The sequence below is a fragment of the Bufo bufo genome, chromosome 3 (assembly GCF_905171765.1).
Source record: "Bufo bufo chromosome 3, aBufBuf1.1, whole genome shotgun sequence".
NCBI classification, from domain to species: Eukaryota; Metazoa; Chordata; class Amphibia; order Anura; family Bufonidae; genus Bufo; species Bufo bufo.
Genome location: NC_053391.1, coordinates 144,659,138 through 144,673,866, shown reverse-complemented (window position 1 = coordinate 144,673,866; position 14,729 = coordinate 144,659,138). Strand labels below are relative to the sequence as shown.

Sequence of the window (14,729 nt, the reverse complement as noted above, 5' to 3'; positions counted from 1 at the left end):
TTTTTTGAGGACCCATTGACTTGAATGGAGCCAAGCACCGTGATTTGCGGACAAGAATAGGACATGTTCTATCTTTTCACGGTACGGAAATACTGAAACGGAATGCATATGGAGACACTTCAGTTTTTTTTGCTGAAACATTGAAATGAATGGTTCAGTATATGTACCGCATACTGAACAAAAAAAAACAGCCAGTATACTGAACGCTAAATACTGTCGTGTGCATGAGCCCTAAAGGAGACAAGGTACTGCTGCCCTCTTCTGTTTCCCTCCCTCCACCCTTAAGAATCCCCTCATCACTAATCTGCATGGATTATTTTCACACATATACAATTTACTTGGTCTATTATGACTATAAAAACCAGTGCTTAGTATTACTTCTCTGCTTATCTGAGATATTGATGCCCTTTGCTAAAGGCACACTGGCTTGCAGTGCTCTGCTGCTTTCATTCTGATCAGACTGCTACTAAAAAATGATCATGTAAAGATATAAAATTGGATCCTGCCATGGCAATGCAATAAAATCATACCTGGCAGACAAGAAAGAGTTTGGGTCTCGCTGCTCGTAGCTCCAGAGTAACAAAGTAGCTGTTACTCAACTGAGTGACTTGAGCAGATGACATTGGAGAAGTGACACATGTTAAATCTTACATGATCTGTTTACCAGAGACCTTCCCTTACTAGCAATGTGCCTCTAACAGGACGGTGCGGGGCACCCCCTCTGCCCACCGCACACAGATGAGCTGGGTTACACAGCATTTGTCATCTCTGTTCTATTAGTCAGAATTTTCATCTCCACATTACTAGAAAACGATTGTGTTACGTGACCTAAAAGTAAAGTGCTGCTACGCTAGGACGTTGCGTTCCTAGTCATTTTCAAATATAATAATATAAAAGCGCAGAGCTGCTGGAAGCTGCGTGTTCCACGTATTACCGGAACTATTATGTTATATAATGGCACTCAGGGGCTACTATCATGTTTTCATAGATGTAATGACAGGGCTTCCCTAATGCAGTCACATAGTGCATGGAAAATAGTGTGGAGCAGAGAGGGAACAGAGTAGTAATGGAGTAAAGAAGGGAGACAACACAACGTGAGGAAGGTTCCTAGTAAACAATTGTTCAGTCAGTGATGACCATGATCACAATGGTACTCAGCAGGGGTGCATGAGGGCTTCCTTGAGTGTCCATTTGACCAGCAATACCACATGAGACCACGTGCCATGGTTTAGGTGGGACCTCCCATTCCAATGCACCATTATTGTTACGTCCTCCTCAATAGTCATTTTGCAGACAGAATGTGCTGGAAATCTATTAACCATTGATTATAGATTATGATAGAGTAGCCAGTGCTTGATTCATCAGTGTTTTCCTTTCACTGCTGTACCCCATGAGTAAAGAATTTGGACGTCAAACTGATATTTCTTTGATTTACCAGATGCAAGACAATGTCCCACTTACTAAGTAATATCTGGCATTCGTTCAAAGATGATGTCAACTCATAGACTAAACGTACAAACGTTCCTAAAATATGGCCCTCCTGGAAATATTTTATATGAAATCCAATGCCGTATATCTCCCCTTTACAAGGCCATAAATGGAGTGCATGGGTGTGACTGCCTGAGTCCAGAATGTTAAGTGTGGCACTGAACAATATTATAAGAAATGACCGATTTACGTAATAAAGAAAATACAGAAACATTTATATTTGTATTATACTAAAACTAATAGGTATTACATTCCCAGCAGGTCCTTTACTATCTAAACCAGCAAGAAGAAAGTACATAGAGGGAAGGGAGCCGTTTACTGCATGACCACTGGGATTAACACATCTCTATTCATGCTAAAAGGATTGTCCAGAACAGTGACATAAAAGTAAAATGTCAGTATTTTGCACATACAAAATATTGTAAGATACTTAAAGGGAACCTGTCACCGGGATTTTGTGAATAGAGCTGAGGACATGGGTTGCTAGATGGCCGCTAGCACATCCGCAATATCCAGTCCCCATAGCTCTGTGTGCTTTTATTGTGTAAAAAAAAAACGATTTGATACATATGCAAATTAACCTGACTCATCTCAGGGACAGGACTCATCTCAGGTTAATTTGCATATGTATCAAATCGTTTTTTTTTACACAATAAAAGCTCTATACACAAAATCCCGGTGACAGGTTCCCTTTAAGGGATTCTCCAGACTACAGATATTGATGACCTATCCTCCAGACAGGTAATATTAATCATAACAGGAGAACAGAATGACTGTTTCCAAGTCAGCTAAGCAGCAGTGCTCAATGTCAGGCAGGAGCTGCAAATGCAAAACAGATTTTAGGTGTTTAAACAGAGAGCTAAAAACCCGTGGGCCTTCACTGTGAACTGCTCTATGCTTTGCAGCTGTAGCATTCAACCAGGGGACCACTACAGCTCCCACTGAGAGCAGATCAATGCAGAGAGAACATCACAGTGAAGCTTCACTCTGGGCGGAGACTGGCAGAATAAATCTTCATATTCACACTACTCCTGATAAAAGATCCGCAAAAGGTGTGTTTCTACTACTATCACCAGCCCCTACCTAGTGCTGTTAACAGTTTAGCATGGTTAAAATTGCTGACAGATTCCCTTTAAGGATTTACTGCAAAAGAAGCCACAGTAAACGGGCATTAAACTCTGCAATGTAAGCATATAGCTTGTACCATGGATTTCACCCACTTCAATGCAATAAGTAAAAAAATCAACTTCTGGAGAGAATTCACAGCATTTTAAAATGTGCTGCATGTCCTGGTCTTCATGTGGACTTTTTAAGCTTCATGTGAAATGGGTTTTACAGTAAAATTCTCTAGAATTTACAACATAATACATTTAATAGTTTTCCCACTCAATGAGTGTCGCACCTCGAACTCGCAGTATTTGGAGAATAAAGATTGCTGTTATTAGACATTATAACGCATACCATAATGGTGTAGTAGGATGAACGGAACCAAAAATCCTTTAAAAGGGATTGTCCTACTATATATTTATATTTGTTAGAATAGGTCATCAATATCTGATGGGTGGGGGTCCGAGAACTGGCACCCCTGCTGATCAGCTGTTTGAAGAGGAGGTGGAGCTCCATGCAACCACTGCTTCCTGTTCATTACACTGCCCGTCGTCTCGGAAGTTACAGCGGTGCAGTGTAATGACAAGTCCTCGCTCCATTCACTTGAACTGAGAGAGTACTTGTAAGTAAACTAGGCAACAGCTCCACAGGAGACGACACGTAGTGTAATGGAGAGAAAGCAGAGCTTGCATGGAGCTCCACCTCCTCCTCAAACAGCTGATCAGCAGGGGTGCCAGGTGTCGGACCCCCACCCATCAGATAGTGATGACCTATCCTGATGATAAATCATCAATATAAATGGCAGGACAACCTCTGACACTGACATCAAAATGTCAGCTACAATGGAGAAACGTTTCCTGTAGAGCTTTGAGGGGTGTTCGCATTGTCAGGCTACAGCAGCCATATACCTGCATGTCACCGCTGCAGTCTATAAACAGGCAGCTTCAGGAAGACAGAACCGGCAACGCAAACAATGGCGCAGGAGTAAGGGGTAAGTATACCATCATTTTTTAATTTGCACCAAGCAGGGGCATGTGTGAGATTTTTTATTTTCTTGGTCAACTCCATTAAACCAGTAAAGGCTAAATTCACACTGTGTTTGGTGTCGTGCCCACAGAATGAACAGACAAACATATGCACAGACAGCAATCAGCTATGCTTTTAAAGAGGACCCGTCACCTCTCCAGCTGTTTTAGTAACTACTTGCATTCCCCATGTAATAATAATTCTGGAGCATCTATTCTTATGCCCCTACTTTGTGCCATTCCTTTATTATTTTTACTAGAAGTTTATGAATAAATTGTCAGCAGCTTACAGTAAAGGTAAAGATGAGTATTACCACTTGGGGGTGTGTCCCTACACAGTCTAACACCAGCAGCACTGATTGGTTAGACACATCTGCTACTGGTAACACCCAGCAGTACCTTTACTGCAAACTGCTGGCAAGTTATTTGTAAACTTCTAGGAGGAATAATAAAGGTATGGCACATTATAGAGTCATAAGAATAGATGCTCCAGAATTGTTATTACATGGACAATGCAAGTAGTTACTAAAACGAACAGGAGAGGTTACAGATCCTCTTTAAGTACAGTTTGGGTGAGATCCTGACATACCTGTGCCTAACATTTGCCAAAGGGACAACCTTTTGGCACACATTTGCCTATGAAGGTGTTTGGGCACCGTGTGTATAGGTGCAACATAGACATGGTGTGACTATAACTTTACCTTGTTCAAAGGTCATAGTAAAGTAGGGGACTTAGGTGTACAACGCCTGCAGTTTAGAAAAGCCAGGTTTTGCAAACATATAAACTAAAGATATGACAAGAAGATTTCAGAAAATAGTTGGGATTGAATTCTAAATAATACATTTTCCCAAATGTAGGAACATTTCCATCCTCATGATTCACCACCCCTTGTACTGGTAATGTATGGCTTCTTCGGTCTATGATCCATTAGGATTAGGTCATTTGCTATCCATATGCACTGAAGAACCAGTGTGAGACTTGCACCGGCACTGTCACCTACATAATCCCATCTAATACCCTCCCCATGTAGTGTAGAATGATGGTGCATGTATTAGTACTATGGAGTGGGCTGGTATTCAGGAGGCGCATGAATCTGTCAGTGTGTATGACCGAGCAGGGACTGCGGAGATATTTATAACCTGACAGTAATACATCCAGGACTTACCAATGTCATTGCTCTTATCGGACGAGTCTCTGTCAGGAGTGCTGGACACAGTACTGATCCCCACCTCTGCCTTCGGACTGTCGCTCCTATTTACCAAAACAAACATTATTCAGAACAAATTATAAGCACGTCTAAATTGACATGTATAAATCTGGTGACATTACATTTCTACTGTGTAAGCAAAGTGAATGCAGGATATGGAGTTTTTCTGACTTTGCATAGTCTTGAAGCCTCTGTTAAAGGGGACCCATCAATATGAAAATGCAGGGCAACCTGCGGGTGGCATGAAATAAAGCAGGAGCAGATTGGTATATATAGTTTTATGGGTAAAGATTCCGTCCCATTCAGTATTCGGCGCAAGCGCAGTGAGAAAGCCGGCAGCAGGTTTTCTCACTGCGCCTGCGCCAAATACTGAACGGGACGGCGCAATATTTACACGGCAGACGGGGCCAGCAGGAGAACCAAAGCTGGCCTGGCCCTGTCAATCAAGACAGAAGGGCGTGGAAATGAGGTGGGCGAACTGAGCCTCTAGGAGCAGGTGCAACGCCCCCCCACCCTTGCTCCTAGAGGCTCATTTGCAAAATTACACGAAAACTGGGTCATACTTAAATAAAAGAAATGCAGAGTTAAATTCAGGTGACATTTTCACATCTATAATGTCAGCCTGTTTAATAGCGAAAATTGGGGTGACAGAAACCCTTTAAGATAAATGGAGCTGTAGTAAAGTCTGCAACAATCTGCAGTGTGAGAACCTACCCTCAGGCCACTTGTACACAACCGTATTTGCAAGCTGTACCTTCTGGGTCTCAGATCTCCAGTAGATGTTCATTAATCCTTTTCCTAAGTTGCCTAGTAGTGCAACCTACATATTATAAGTGACATAGGGTGCACTTTATTATATACGCCACGTGTGGCGCTAAAACTAATTAGGGAAGATCCAATTTTCATTTCATTCTTACTAGTAGCCGTCACCTTATTTCCAGTTGTGATATAAGCACAAGTTTTGCTTCTTTTTCGTTACATTTCTAGAGACCTGCAGTCTAATCAGTTGCCCTGGTTAGATGAACGTGATGGTGCTATTATATTGCCTAATGTTACCCCACATAACGGCAAACTGTGTTCAAAACCTGCATCCGTTATAGTCATTTTGCACCTGTTTTAGTCATTTTCGTCTGAGATCCGTTAAGACTGAACATTGATGTGAACCGGCCCATACTGCTAGGTCCTGGTTCAAAATGGGAAGATATGTTTTAATAATTCTAACAATCTAACTATATTTCAAAGAAAACTGTGTAGAAAAAGTTAACATTCACAATATTATAGCACCGTCACACATTCATCTAGTCAGGGCACCTGGCAACTACACGTCTTTAGAAATGTAATGCAAAAAGATGCAAAACTTGTGCTTACTGTATATCACAACTGGAAATAAGGTGACGGCTATTAGTAACAATGAAACCCAAAAATGGATCTTGTCTGATTAGTTTGTAGCGCCACACGTGGCGTATATGATAGAGTGCACCCTATGTCACTTACAATATGTAGGTTGCACTACTAGGCAATTAAAGGATTAAAGAGGTATTCTGGATGTTTGAAGGATAGGGGATAACTATTAAATTGGTGGGGGTCCTACCGCTGTTTCTCCTGATCGGTGGGGGTCCCAGCGGTAGGACCCCCACCGATCTAGCAGTTATCCACAGGATAGGGGATAACTTCAAACAACCGGAATATCCCTTTAATGAACATCTTCTGAGGCTCTCAGATCCAGAGTCAGGAGCTTCATTACATTTTATCCAATACCATCCAGGTAAGGCTACTTTCACATCTGTGTTTTCCTTTCCGATATTGACATCCGTTATAGGATCTCAAAACCGGAGGAAAACGCTTCAGTTTTGTCCTCATTCATTGTCAATGGGGACAAATCTGAACTGAACGTGGTGCACCAGAATGCATTTCGTCCCATTTCCTTGTGTTCCCATTCCGCAAGCGGCGTTTTTGTGTGCGTCATTGGATACTAACTGAGACAAATCCGACATGAAACACAATGTAAGTCAAGGGTGCTGGATCCGTTTTCTCAGACACGCCCCTTTACTTACAAAGGTTTTAGTGCCGGATCTGTCTTGATCATTTTAGAGATACAATAAAACCGGATCCGTTCAGAATGGATGCAGACGGTTGTATTATCATAACAGAAGCATTTTTGCTGATCCCTGCCGCTTATGTGAAAGTAGCCTAAGGCTACATGCACACGACCGTATGTGTTTTGCGGTCCGCAAATTGCGGATCTGCACAAAAAACGGATGACATGTTCTATTTTTTTTGCGGGGCTACGGAACGGACATACGGATGCGGAGAGCACACGGTGTGCTGTCCACATTGCTTGCGGACCCATTGAAATGAATGGGTCTGCATCCTATCCGCAAAAAAAATTGAATGGACACGGAAAGAAAATACGTTCGTGTGCATGAGGCCTAAGACAGATCATTTGAAGGTTAGAGTCCTATAAAGAATTAAAGCAGTTGTGCAGGGGCTTTATATTGATGACCTATTCTCAGAATAGGTCATCAATATCAGATCGATGGGGTTCCGACACCCCCACCGATCAGCAGATTGAAAAGGAGACAGTGCTTGTGTGAGCGTTGCTTCCTGTTCAGAATTACACTGCACGTGGTCTTGCTTGTCTCGGCGGTGCAGTGTAATTGCAAGTGCTTGTCACATGCACTTAGATGGTATGAGCACTTGTAATTGCACTGCACTGCCGCTACAAGGGAGACGACGTGCAGTGTAAGAAAAGGAAGCAGCGCACACATGAGCACCGGCTCCTCTTCAAACAGCTGATTGGCAAGAGTACTGGGACTTGGTCCCCCACCGATCAGATATTGATGGTCATCAATATCTGATATGGGGTACGGGGCCCCCATTCTCGTGATTCGAGGGGGTCCCAGTGGTAGGACTCCCACCGATCTAATAGTTATCCACCGCAGAGGGGATAACTTGAAACAATCGGAATACCCATTTAGGCATTGCTCTCCCCCACATCAGCTGTGTCTGCTATGCATGGTATAAAGAGGAGGACTTTGCAATTTAGTTTATGATACGTCTAATCCTGTATATCTGCTATCCGGTTGGGTGGCCAGCTGTGTTATGTTCTCTGCACAAGAAGATATTGGAAGGGTCAGAGTTTGTTTGGGGGAGCTCTCTCTTCTGTATTGTTTACCTTATCTGCTTTGTATGACCAACCCATATCGAGTTGCTGTCAGCAGTTTAACATGGTCAAAACTACTGACAGATTCACTTTATACAACCTTTACTTGTACAAGTGAAGTCTCTATGTACAGTATGTACATGGTATATGTGAAACTATTGGAACACAGGGCTGATCTTGAAGACAGAACGGATACTTGTCAGTATGCTGCAGTGTGAAAAGTAATTTGTAAGACAACTTGACTATCCTACGCTGAGCAAGCACACGATGATAAATATAACTCCTCTATGGTATACCATGTTCAGACTGCGGAGCTGCCAGAGGAGTCACCTCTGTCACCTAAATCTGGACCATCACTGACTTGGATTACACTCCAGTATGCACAAGAACACTTCTGCGAGTTCAATTAACTCCTCATTACACTTAAGTGGATGAGATCATACAATAACTGGACATCTTCCATGTGTACACAGGGGCGGGTGTACAGTTTATGCCACCATACTAAAAATCCGGAGGAGCACAAAAAATTAGGTGAAACAAAACATATTTTCTCTCTTGGTGGAGATAACATATATATATAATTATTGTGATTTTCATGTCCTTCTGGTGTGGTTCCCTCACACTGACTACATACCCCACAATGCAGTGGGCTCGATTCTGTTCAGGCACCTAAGTAAATGCGAAGAGACATCTAGAGGACATCACAGCCTGTGTTTTCTTTACTCATTCTCCCTCACATTACAGTCATATAGTCCTCTGGCTAAGGGCTTATGCACACAAATGCATTTTCTTTCCGTGTCCGTTCTTTTTGCGGACCGTATGCGGAACCATTCATTTCAATGGGTCTGCAAAAAAAACGAAAGTTACTCCATGAGCATTCCGTTTCCATATGTCCGTTCCGCAAAGAAATAGAACATGTCCTATTATTGTCAGCATTACGGACAAGGATACGCCTGTTCTATTAGGAGCCAGCTGTTTCGTTCCGCAAAATATGGAATGCACATGGACGTCATCTGTATTTTTTGTGGATCCGTATTTTGCGGTCGTGTGCATGAACCCTAAAGGAGATGTCTACTTTCTTTATTTTCTAATTATTGATACATAAACGTTTTTTTGAAATTCTTGGGATAACATAAAACAAGTTGGTCGGATACTACTTGTGGACTTACCGTGCATGCGTTACAGGTCCTGCTGGTCTCTCTGGCCTCCGAGGAGGAAGGGTGCCAGATTTATTGGAAGTGCTAGACTTGGGGGGGCGGGGCTTCTTTGGAGGTATAGCGGGAACTGAGTGTTTCAGTGAACTATCCACTTTGTGATCTCTGTCGGACCTCTCTATAACAACAAAACATGACAAACTAGAAATCAATTCAAAAGGACTAAGTAGTACTGCTCACCATCAATAAACCATATTATATTGGTCTTGCAGGCCCCAAAACCTTATATGCAGGGGTGGACTGGGAGCTTAAAGTGACCCAGGAAATAAACCTCAAAGTGGCCTCATGTTGTAGGTGGGTCCAAATTGACAGAAGGCAGGGCAACACAACTTGGCATGGCCAACACAGATAGGCAGGGACAACATTAGCAGGCAGAGCCAGCAATACCATAGTACAGCACAAAATACCACCCCAGAAGAACCAAATACCACAGTGCAGTACAAATTTCTACTGCCCCACTGCAGTATTCAACTGTCTCAGTCCTGAGGTAATACAGTTGAATTCAGGAGCTGATGCCCCTACTGTAGCATTAATTAATGCTGAGAGCACCCAGCAGACAACTGTTAGGGGAGCTCTGATGGCCCAATGGGAAATGTCCCTGTAGGGTCTATGACCAATCCGCTCCTGCTTATATGAAATGAATAGGGATTTAAATACTGATTTGTTTATTTTTCACGTTTATTAATACATTGATGTTATGGTAAATGGGCGTTACCAATTCCTTTGTCAAAGGGGTGTGTCCCTTTGCCACTGTCAGCACTGATTGGTTGGTGTCACATTGTGTTAGGGACACACCCCTCACCAGTAACATCCAGCTATCAATTCATTCAGTAATGACTACTAAGAGGAACAGCACAGCTCCAAGTCATAGGGAAAGATGCTCCAGAATTGTGTTATTATGGAGCATACAATAATTTACCAAACCAGACAAGACAGGAAAGCTGACCAGTCCTCTTTAAAGGGGTACTGTCTATATAAAGGGGGGTCTGCTCACATTTGCATCAGTGAAACCGTGACAGACCCCACAATGACGCATAGCCTTATAGTGGCTGCAGCTACACCTTACAATAAATCTAGTACAATCATGGCCAGTTATATGACAAGAGGATACTCTTTGGTTATACACTCACCTAAAGAATTATTAGGAACACCTGTTCTATTTCTCATTAATGCAATTATCTAGTCAACCAATCACATGGCAGTTGCTTCAATGCATTTAGGGGGTGGTCCTGGTCAAGACAATCTCCTGAACTCCAAACTGAATGTCAGAATGGGAAAGAAAGGTGATTTAAGCAATTTTGAGCGTGGCATGGTTGTTGGTGCCAGACGGGCCGGTCTGAGTATTTCACAATCTGCTCAGTTACTGGGATTTTCAAGCACAACCATTTCTAGGGTTTACAAAGAATGGTGTGAAAAGGGCAAAACATCCAGTATGCGGCAGTCCTGTGGGCGAAAATGCCTTGTGGATGCTAGAGGTCAGAGGAGAATGGGCCGACTGATTCAAGCTGATAGAAGAGCAACGTTGACTGAAATAACCACTCGTTACAACCGAGGTATGCAGCAAAGCATTTGTGAAGCCACAACACGCACAACCTTGAGGCGGATGGGCTACAACAGCAGAAGACCCCACCGGGTACCACTAATCTCCACTACAAATAGGAAAAAGAGGCTACAATTTGCACGAGCTCACCAAAATTGGATTGTTGAAGTCTGGAAAAATGTTGCCTGGTCTGATGAGTCTCGATTTCTGTTGAGACATTCAAATGGTAGAGTTCGAATTTGGCGTAAACAGAATGAGAACATGTATCCATCATGCCTTGTTACCACTGTGCAGGCTGGTGGTGGTGGTGTAATGGTGTGGGGGATGTTTTCTGGGCACACTTTAGGCCCCTTAGTGCCAATTGGGCATCGTTTAAATGCCACGAGCTACCTGAGCATTGTTTCTGACCCTGTCCATCCCTTCATGACCACCATGTACCCATCCTCTGATGGCTACTTCCAGCAGGATAATGCACCATGTCACAAAGCTCGAATCATTTCAAATTGGTTTCTTGAACATGACAATGAGTTCACTGTACTAAAATGGCCCCCACAGTCACCAGATCTCAACCCAATAGAGCATCTTTGGGATGTGGTGGAACAGGAGCTTCGTGCCCTGGATGTGCATCCCTCAATCAACTGCAAGATGCTATCCTATCAATATGGGCCAACATTTCTAAAGAATGCCACAATGCCACATAGAATTAAGGCAGTTATGAAGGCAAAAGAGGGTCCAACACCGTATTAGTATGGTGTTCCTAATAATTCTTTAGGTGAGTGTATATTTGGCCACTAAAGTCTTAGGGCACGTAGTGGTATATGACAACCCTTCACTACAGATGTGGAATGAGTTAAAAGGGTTTTCTGAGACTTTTATACTGATGACCTTTCCTCTGGATAGGTCTCAGTATCTGATGAATGAGGGTCCAACACCCGGGACCCCTGCCAATCAGCTGTCTGAGAAGGCACCGATGCTCCTGTGAGTGACGCAGCCATCTCTGTGCTTGCCAAGCACAGCGCTGTACATTGTATAGAGGCTGTGCTTAGTATTGTGCTCAGCCCCTTTCACTTGAAAAGCGCTGAGCTGTGCCTAGGCCACGCGACTGGTGAACGTGTTGTCAATGGCCTGTGTAAAACTGTGAGAGGGCCGAGGCACCACTGCGAGTGCTGTTGCCTACTCAAACAGCTGATCAGTGGGGGTCCCGGGTGTCGGAACCCCATCGATCAGATAATGATGACCTATCCTCAGGATAGTATTAAAGTCCAAAAAAAAAACTTTAACCATAATACATTCTCCAGGAAGAGAGGGAGACCGATCCTCACCCCCCTCCAGAGACCCCGGACTGGCATACCAAGCCTTAAGACCCCCACACACATTAGTATATGGTTAGCTGAAACTGTCGAGAACAGTGGGTTAGGTGGACACTACTGCGCTGGGTGAGAGGTGGTACATATCGCCACCTGAGACCCACGCAGGAGGTCACGGTGATGTCATTGTGACCGCTTACACCAGGATGTGGCAACTCAGGCTGGGGGGAAGTGTTGAATTTGGCAGGGAGATTGAGGGGGCGCCATTTCAACTTTCACCTTAGGCAGCAGAAATGCTAGAAGCACCCCTAGGAGTGCACATGCATATTTGGCCAAGCGTGTATGTTTATAGGGATGCAGGAGGGATAGCTGTTGGCCAAAAGCTATTGAATGTGTATAACCAGTTTTATCCTCATAAAAACACCAAAAATAAAACACATAATAGACTTACCGGTATAATAAAAAACTGATTAAAACCTATAACATTCCATTTTCTGTTGATACATTTCCTTTGGAATATTGCGCAGCACTTACCCTTCTCATCTGGCCTGTGCGGGAGGGTTTCGGGCCTTTCTGGAGGAATCTTCCTGATCTCTTGCTTCCTGTCTGATGTGCCTACTGCAATAAAAAAAAAAACTATGTAAACTTATCTACAAGACGGCACATCCGTAACCTGCATCATACTGCAGCATTCTAAGCACAGCACAGGGATTACAGCCATGATTCAGACTGCATACTCCAGCGTAAGGAGCTGTACAATATAATGCAAGGAGCTTAGTCAGGACACCTTGATGGATAGAAGATTATCTTGTCTAGCTCAAAACCCCATCGACTTAAAATTCATCTATGCAAATCGAGGAGGTATAGATTCTGCCCTACCTCTGAAACACACGTAAAATAAATCTCATCCGACAAAACCTTGCCCACATAAAGAAATATAATGTAGTCTGTGGTCACCACATCTGTACTGATCTGGATCCGTCCTGGGCTTGATTCCCCAGATACACAAAACAAGAATAGAAAAAGCTCTGCAGAAACCTCATTATCTGACATGTGATTGGAATTAGCTACAGTGTTGTGATTTTTCTTCATTTACGCAGCTGCCCTCGGTGCACTCAGCCTATTTTTATCCTACTTTATGCACAGATGTACATGCTTTTAATGCCCCACAGTAACATTAAGTGGGATCCTGGTACAGGATTTAAATGCAAATTCTACTTTAATTATGTTTAACTCATATAACGTTCAGCTTAAATCAACCAACAGAACTTGCAACACTTATGAGAAGGTGCTGTTTAAGTAGAAAGATTGTATTGCAACATATATATGTATGGATATGTACAGTTTTATAACCAATTTTCTTATTGCTCCAATGCATATAATACACACAAAATCCATTTGCTAAAGATTCGCTTAAAAATATCCTGCGTACAGCATCAGTGCAACCCTAGGAGTCTCCATGGTAACAGACTACAAACAAACCCTGAATGCAGTCAAATTCTACAGCGTTATTCCACTCTCTTTGCCCCCTCCTTGGGATAAATTTTGTAGCAGACAATCTGTGCCGAATCTACGTCAAAATTTGCATGATTTCCGTGCGGACTTTGCTGCAAACTTGGATGTGGATTTGCCATGGATTTCCTCAGCATAAATTCCCATGCTGTGGATTTGAAAGTCACACTGCATGTCAGGTTATGTGTGAGTTTGTTGCGTGTGGATGAGAATTTTTACAATGTCATCAACTTTGCTGATACTTTATAATGCCACGGATTCTTTACACAGAAATCCATTGATCAGAATCTGCAGGACTTCCACCATGTGTGGCCGTACTTACTGTTCACTGGTTAGCAAGAAGACGAGGCTGTGGCTGAAATTCCTCATCTTAGTTTTAGCACGTGATTATACTAAAACTAAGTCTTAAACCGAAAGTCCGGTTCAAGAAAAAAAAAAAATCACATTACCTGGGGAATGACAGAACACTTACCTGCTGCCCTCCTTATCCTTTTAGCTTCAGATCCGTCAGTTCCTGGTTCCTATTCTGCCATCCAAGATGGCTGCACCACTTCTCAGACTACCTGATGCATAATGTGCATTTGGTAGGCCAAGATATTTCCTGAAATCCAAGAGCAGGACTGGACAAGTGGGAAGTGGTTTTGCTACAGACGCACAATGTACACCACACAGTCTGAGAAGTGGTACTGCCATCTTGGATGGCAGAAGAGCACCTTGAGAATTAGCAAATCTGCAGCTAAAAATTTGAAAAGGATAGCCTCAGGTATGTGGGCTATTCATTTTCCAATGTGATTTTTTTTTTCTTGAACTGGAGGGACACATATCATGAGAATTTTACTGTGTAATAACATGTCTGTTTTCATAACCCCTTCAACCGCCAGTCAGTACCTTAATGCATTATACTGTATATAGTTATTACAGGAAGACCATGCTCAAAATCAAGTATAGATGATGGTCAGTTCCCATTAGTGAATTTAGTTTGCAGGTCAATTCAATGCCTCTTCCAAAGGCAATGCATTCACTAAATTACTGAAAATAATGGCCACTAGGTGGCAACTGTTTCTGCTTCTTTAGGAACTTTCTTTCTGTGTTGCAAGGGTATATTAGGTAGATAGATAGATGGATAGATAGATAGATTAGATAGGAGATAGATAATAGATATATA

The 14,729-nt window shown here is 42.8% G+C and overlaps 1 protein-coding gene across 3 annotated transcripts in view; it reads right to left on the bottom strand.

Moving 5' to 3' along the window:
• Nucleotides 1-14,729, bottom strand: part of SH3KBP1 (SH3 domain containing kinase binding protein 1) — a 424,339-nt gene that overhangs the window by 37,552 nt on the left and 372,058 nt on the right. For all 3 annotated transcript variants that reach the window (XM_040423674.1, XM_040423675.1, XM_040423676.1), the window contains 3 exons: nucleotides 12,587-12,670; nucleotides 9,161-9,323; nucleotides 4,787-4,872 (listed from right to left, as the gene is read on the bottom strand). In XM_040423674.1, the coding sequence (XP_040279608.1) occupies nucleotides 4,787-4,872; nucleotides 9,161-9,323; nucleotides 12,587-12,670 (333 nt within the window). The remainder of the gene's footprint in view (nucleotides 1-4,786; nucleotides 4,873-9,160; nucleotides 9,324-12,586; nucleotides 12,671-14,729) is intronic.